The sequence below is a fragment of the Morone saxatilis genome, unplaced genomic scaffold (assembly GCF_004916995.1).
Source record: "Morone saxatilis isolate NCDOM2014 unplaced genomic scaffold, NCSU_SB_2.0 Contig11, whole genome shotgun sequence".
NCBI lineage: Eukaryota > Metazoa > Chordata > Actinopteri > Moronidae > Morone > Morone saxatilis.
Window position 1 is genome coordinate 4,548,375 of NW_023339663.1, and position 7,075 is coordinate 4,555,449.

A 7,075-nucleotide genomic window follows, 5' to 3' on the forward strand; every position below is an offset into this window, starting at 1 on the left:
ACAAATATCAGCCCATAGACAAATCAATAAAACAATCAAGCTCATATTATCCATATTAAGGCTACTTACTATTTTCATACATAATAAATATATTCATATTTTTATTGTGTAATGCAAAACAACTGTGGTGCTATTTCACTTATATTTTTGGATTAGGAATGAAGAGCAACTATTTGTAAATGGTTAAAATATATATTCTTTCTGTGCAGTGATGTGCTATTTGGTGATCCAGATGGGCAGAAGTTTTTAATAAAATTCTGGGAAGAACTCCAAAACAGTGGTGTTGTTTAAGTTCTGAGTTTTTGAAAAATAACCACAGATCTGTCTTTCAGGAAAAACAAGTGCATAAGAGGCACAAAGCCAAACTGTGGCAACACTTACAGGTTGTAGAAGTCAGTGTTGTGGAACTCCTGCCAGTCTCTCCAGGGAAAGTAGTGTGGACAGCCTCTCTCTGGACAGGGTGTGTGCACCTGCTGAGCCAGTCCTGGCCACTGCCTGGACAGAACAAACAGCTTGGACATCACCGCCAAGATCAGATCCCACAGTGGTCGAAACTCTGAGAAGAGAAACAGTTGACTGTACTGTAGCTGTGCATTTGGTCTCATTATGAAAGAGTGATCAAAGATTTTTACCTTCATCCTTCTCTGGTCTCCTGCAGCGTATCTCTATGAACGGATCTTCATCTCCATTATTCAGTTTCACCAGAGCCAGTCTGTTTCCACAGCAGAGGAGACACTGCTCTTTACCCACCCAGTGAGTCGAGTACAGGGAGCACGTCTTGATGATCAATCTGATGGTTACACACAGTAGATACCCCCAATTTATGGAAGTTCGTTAATGACAAGAGCATCAGAAAACACAATTGAATTGTGTTTTTCAATACAAAAAATCTAAACATTGGAAACAAGTACATTTCAGCTGTAAGTCCATTGTTAAGAGTGCGCAGGGATAGATTGGTAGGCGCAGATCAACACGTCTTCTCTCTAGCTGATCATCACCCTGATTGAAATGTTATGGATTTCAGCTACAAATATAACTATGATATCATCATCGACCATGAAACATGTTTTAATCTATGCTACCTGTGGAAGAAGCCGTGAGGAATTTCAGGAAGGAAGTACAAGTGAACACTGATGTCATCTTGTCTGTCCTCACCCCACTTGTGGCACACTATGAGGTCATCCTTCAGGTAGATGGGGAAGAGACAGGCTCCATCCGGATCCCTCTTTGCCTCCCTGACTAACTCCCACTGTTTCTCACCAGGGATGAACTCTGCTGCTTGAGGGTTCAGGGGGCTTCCAGCAAAAGTGGGAAGGCAGACCTCAAAGTACAGCAGTAGGGTGAGTATTATGCCTTCCTCCCTTTTGGTTCCCACCACCTCTCTGACCAAGTCGTCATCGTCCACAACCAGTTTCTCTAACTCTCTGCGGACCAAGATGCGCATTGTTGCGTTGTGCAGGATGCCTTTGCAGATCAGGTCATCCACCCAGGTGAACTTCTGTTTCACCAGAGCCCCCTCCTGCATGAGAAGGTCTTTGGAGAGTCCCTCCAGCTGCTTCACCAGGTCATGTCTCACAATGGTCTGCATTTACAGAAAGAGGTGGGGAGAGTGAAAATTTATGAATCATAGTAACAGGATAGAAAGAGTTTAGATGTGCTTCGCACCCATGAACATGGTCAATGGTGTTCACTGGAACGCACCACCAAGCTGAAACTACCGCTTCCCTACTCCACATATAAGCCCCACAACTGACAGATCAACAATAGGCAATAAAAGCCAGATACACTTACATCAACTCAGCTCACTGCCGCTGAGTAAGGTAAGGAACACACATAATTATAACATGTCAAGGAAGCTGGTTTGAACATTTTCTTTTGTATTTTCAGTTAAGAGTTAAAGGGTAATTTACAAATAGTGGTGTAAAATGTATGATCTGTAATTGTTTGTTGTAATGTATTTAAAAACTGTTTACCTTGAACATTGAGATGAGGAATGAAGGCTGGATAAACACTCTGTCACTGAGTATACTAATATCTTCATACCAAATGATCACCCCAATCCGATGCAGATATCGCAAGAGGAATCGTAAGATGGAGTGGAGACTCTCTCTGCTCAGGTTAACATGGTTTAGAATTAAATCACTCAGTTCTTCAAGTAGAATAATACCTGATATAGAAACAAATAATTAAGGTATAAAATCAACATAAGCATTTATAAATAAAGTACACAGTCCTTGGAGTTAAAACAATTAGTTTACCATGTTGGGGAATTTCTTGTAGTGCAACAAGTGTATGAATGGCTTGCTCCACCGCTTCATAACTCTTTGGTAAGATGCTCTCAGAGCACAGAAGCTCATTCTCTGATTGAATGCACATCAAAATATGACTTTTCAATTTTGCTATATCCTCAGTCCTTGTGGAGTCAATGGTTACAAGATCCAGAACCTATAAGGACAGTTATGGGCAGCTATGAAAGGCTATACAGGCAAGGCAAGAAACTTCATACTTTCTACAGAACAGTTAATACACTAAGGACAAAAAGAATATGGTACACGGAAGAAAGCTGTGCTTCAATTAAATCATCTAAAAACACGTTTTCCGAGGAAAGTAACAAAATACTTTTAAGATAATATAATATATCCATTAATTAGTCAGTACCTTCAAATTGTATTCCAAGAGACAATCCAGCTCATCCAGCTGGTCTGTAAAGAGAGAGAGGTCTGTGTTTTCTTCCAGATTCTTTTTCTGTTGCTTTAAAACCATTCTCCTATTTGCCAACATGGTTTTGACCTTCTCCTCTATGTCTCTCTTCTTCTCCATCACTTCCTCCTGGTCTCTGCACTGGTCACAGTGTGTTCCCACCAACAGGACCACTGAGTCTGGCACACGCAACTGTATGTTGTTTATCCAGAACCACAGTTGGTCTTTGAATGAATGTGGCTCTACAATGCTGTAGCTGATTGAAATCAAACAGCACTGTGTTTGTTACTTGTGCAAATAAAATTACTCACTACACAGAAAGTCAGCCATGCTCATGTCTCTGTGGGGTTGTAGGCCTACTTGAAGGCACAGTGGTACTTTGAGCTAAATGCAAAAATGATACTAATTTGTGTAAAACAGTAAGGCTAACATGCTGTTAAGCAGGTGTAATGTTTAGCACCTTCACCTTATTAGTTTGGCATGTTAGCATGCTAATATTAGCACTAAACACAAAGTGCAGGAGAGGCTACTGGGGATATGTTATTAGTCTTGCAGGTGTGTGGTCATAAATCTAATGGTGGCGATGATGGCGCTAAATGAACACGTTAGACATGATTGTCATTTGGGAAAACATAAATATCCTGTATGTTCGTAGCTTTAAGGAGTCAAAAGCCATAAAAGATTGTGAAGCTATGTCCTAAAAGATGATTAATCAAAATCATTACATTTGCTTACCTGGCTAAATCAATAGTAAGGATGACAAGGGCTCGTGGTGTGATGAAGACATGGTGTGTCAGGTAGTACTCCTCCTGCCCTGCAAAGTCCCAGAAAAGGAAACGGACTTCCTTGGCATAGAGTTGACTGATCTCAATTCCCTCAGTCCGGTCCTCGACTGCCACGGCCACAGGCTTCCCTTCCCTCAGGCTGCGGCAGAGTGTGGACTTCCCAGCCATGGAGGAGCCCAGGAACATGGTCTTGACTGTCCAGGCACTGTGTGTGTTCGGATTCTCCTCCATTTGACGAAAGTAGCTCTGGATGTCCATGACCCCTCCAGCACAGACCTCCTCTGGTGGGCACCTAAGTGGGTTCCCTAAGGCCTTGCACATGGTCAGCTCGCAGTTGCCATCCTGGAAGAGCTGGGATGGCAGCTCTGTCAGTTTGTTCTTCTCAACCAAAAGCCCCTTCAATTTTGGGAGACCAACTAGTGGTTCAATGTTTTGCAGGCAGTTCTTGGAAAGGTCCAGGTAAGTGATACTGGTGCACTGGTTTATATCTGAAGGAAGCCTGGACAAGCGATTGGCGCTGAGTTTTAGGAACTTTAAACTCCTAAGATGTGGAAAGATTCCCTCTGGAATGGATCTTATGTTGTTGTAGTTCATGTAGAGTGTCTCTAGTTCATGCAAGTGGTGCATTTCAGGAGAAAACTCCACTATCTTGTTCCTGGAGAGATTAAGCTCTATCAGATGGCTGAATCTGGAGATGCCAATGACCCGTTTCAGTTTGTTCCTCTGCAAATCCAAACTACGAGCATGTATTAGAAGATCCTGAGGAAGGGACTTCAGTTTCTTTCCTGACATATCACATTCCTCCCAACTGATTCCTGTGTTATGAATGAGTAGGTTTACAGTATGTTTAAGATCTGGGCATTGTTAAAAAAAAAGCAGGTTTACAGAGTTGTCTGGGAAATTAAACGACGAACAGCTAATTTAACATGCTGCTTTATATTTCTACATAAAGGGGTTACACTGAAGCTACGCATAATCTGCACTGTAGCTGATGTCTGTCTAACTACAGTCGAGGCTATGGAGATACCACATGGGAACCACAAAAACTGTGACTGGTCAACATGGGCTATTTCTTCTTTTCCTACCAATTTCTGATCAGTTCAGTTCAGTTCAGTTTTATTGTCATATGCATATTTAGTACAGGGTACCACAGCAATGAAATACAATGTGCACTATATTTATTTTGCAAATGTACATACTCCTCAGGAGTGCCCACCTTTACCTCCTCCTTTTTTGCACTATTACTTTAATGTTCCTTATGTTTATACTGTATATTTTTTTTATTTCTTACACTGTTTTTGCACTGCTATTTTGGAGGTTGGCTTTTAATCTCATTGTACATGTGTATAGTGACAATAAAGGCATTCTATTCTAAAAATGTGGCTTAATGCAAACCATGCTACATCTCTTTTCAGGAGCAGTTTATACTCAGTGCAGAGTTATACAACATGGTGCGACTAGGATAATAATATACTTCCTCAAGTATGGATTCAGCTGTTAAATTCACCAAAAGTTGAACTTGTTGAATTCATTTGGGTCAGAAATTCTGTAGCGATAAATGCTAGGATGACTAGGCCCTTAGTCTGACAAACAGAAGATATTATTAAAAATTAGATATCTTCATAAACTGAAAGCCTGACACGAGAAACAGGAAAAAAATTTTTTATAGGTGATACTCATCTTCCATTCCTGGAAAAACCAGATCAGCAGCAAAAGGTTTTACAATATCAAGCCTGCTATAAGCCGAAACAGGTTCATCCTCAACTACTGAAATTACTCTGAAGCTGGTAAAGAAATATTTCTTAAATTGGTACCAAAAAATAATGTTGGGGAGGTCACAGAGTGAAGAGAAAACACACAAACCTCAGAGGGTTATAATGATGTATAGGAAGAGATACATAAGTATTAAAATTAATAAGTTATTCAATTATGAATTGACCACAGTTTATCTATTGATAGGAAACATATTACACTCTCTCTTAGAAACAGCCTGCCTGTTATTTATCTATACTGTAAATCGATTACTCACAAAATACTTTCTATATCAGGTATTATTCTACATTGTCTCACACACACCAGCTTGCACCACCGTCTCTGCTTCTCTCTCCATGTATCATACAGGCTGTGGGTGTTTGCTCTGTTGACTTTGTTTATCAGAAGTATGTTTTAAGTCATCAGAGAAACACAACGCGCGTTTTGGATGTGGAGGAGGCGCTGAAAAAAACAAAACACTTCTGCTTTACCTGGTCCGTCTGCGTTTATAGAGATAGCCATTTAAACTGTTGGAGCCATTTCCATGTTTAACATTGGGTTTGGTTGTGTGTAGGTCGGCTATAGTATTGTTTTATTGTTAGAGATTTGTTTTTGTTATAGTTTAAAAATAAACGCACTGGTATATCCGTCTTTAAATTTTGACTTAAAAGTTGCGTAATTGTCCTCAGCACGAGTACAGAACAGACGTCCATTGCACAACCGCTGCAAGTTTCCTGCAACACTGCCACATTTAATACATTTCTCAATATAATGTCTATTGTTTGGGCTGGCATATTTAACAATAATTCAAATCCACGTTAGGTTGCTTACCTGCTACACAGGCCATTTTCTTCAGATATTTGTCGGGATGCTTCCTTGTTGACTTCCTAAGGAAGTGTGGCTGAGGGTGGAACAGAGAGTGAGCCGACAGTTGACACAAACCAAACCCAACATAGGGAAGTGAAATGAACTCTGATCACTTACAGAAAGGGGCAGTAATTAAATCATAGAAAAAGCAAACCTTTATTACCTTTACCTTGAGCTGATGGCTCCAGATATAATGCGCACAGGAGTTTAAAAGGTAATGTCCATTGACCATGAAGTTTGGCGTTATTTTTTATAATAATTCAGTATTAATAAATATTTTCAAAACTTCCTCAAGCATTCAGTTCTCAGGTAAATACTAACGGGAGAATTATTTAAAATGTTTTAACACGTTTATTATTATTATTATTATTATTATTATTATTATTTTGCATATGGCAGGGCTGTGCATGTCTGCAGCTTGATCCATTTCCAGCAGGGGATGCTGCAGCACTGGCAGTACCTCTACTTCCCACTGCCCTGTATGTAGACAATTGTAGTAACATCAGAACAAAATGTGTTTCCCCAGAATCAATTGTAGCCATTAAACTGGAGAGTGTTACTTGGTGTAGGGTGTCCCCAAAGCATCAAATTTCTCACTAGAGGCACTTCACTCCCTCATCCCTCATTCACTTGAGTGGAGATGTACTGTAAAGTTCCATCCTTCCTTATTTAAAATAGTTTGAGAATAAAACATTCACATTCACAACAAGTATTCATTGTATTTGTATATTCTGTCCTGTCAATGTCTAGTGGCACTATTTAGATAGTGGCAGCATTGCCTCCAGCGTTGCCTCCATGCTTTACACAATACAGGAAATATATATATTTACCTTGTCATGTCTCTACTGAAACATACACCTACCAGCTTTAACATTATGAGCACTGATTATCTGGCTGGGTAGGATATATCAGGCAGCAAGTGGAAATGTCCTCAAATTGAAGTGTTTGAAGCAGAAAAATGGGCAGCGTGA

At 40.1% G+C, this 7,075-nt stretch overlaps 1 protein-coding gene across 1 annotated transcript in view; it reads right to left on the minus strand.

Moving 5' to 3' along the window:
- si:ch211-210p4.6 (malignant fibrous histiocytoma-amplified sequence 1) overlaps positions 1-6,161 on the minus strand; it is a 7,642-nt gene extending 1,481 nt beyond the window's left edge. Inside the window, exons 1-8 of the mRNA XM_035681692.1 lie at positions 6,069-6,161; positions 3,436-4,300; positions 2,659-2,956; positions 2,259-2,445; positions 1,974-2,167; positions 1,083-1,582; positions 633-790; positions 382-556 (exon numbers count right to left, since the gene is read on the minus strand). Of these exons, the coding sequence (XP_035537585.1) occupies positions 382-556; positions 633-790; positions 1,083-1,582; positions 1,974-2,167; positions 2,259-2,445; positions 2,659-2,956; positions 3,436-4,300; positions 6,069-6,084 (2,393 nt within the window). The 5' untranslated portion in view covers positions 6,085-6,161. The remainder of the gene's footprint in view (positions 1-381; positions 557-632; positions 791-1,082; positions 1,583-1,973; positions 2,168-2,258; positions 2,446-2,658; positions 2,957-3,435; positions 4,301-6,068) is intronic.
- Positions 6,162-7,075: the final 914 nt, after the last annotated feature.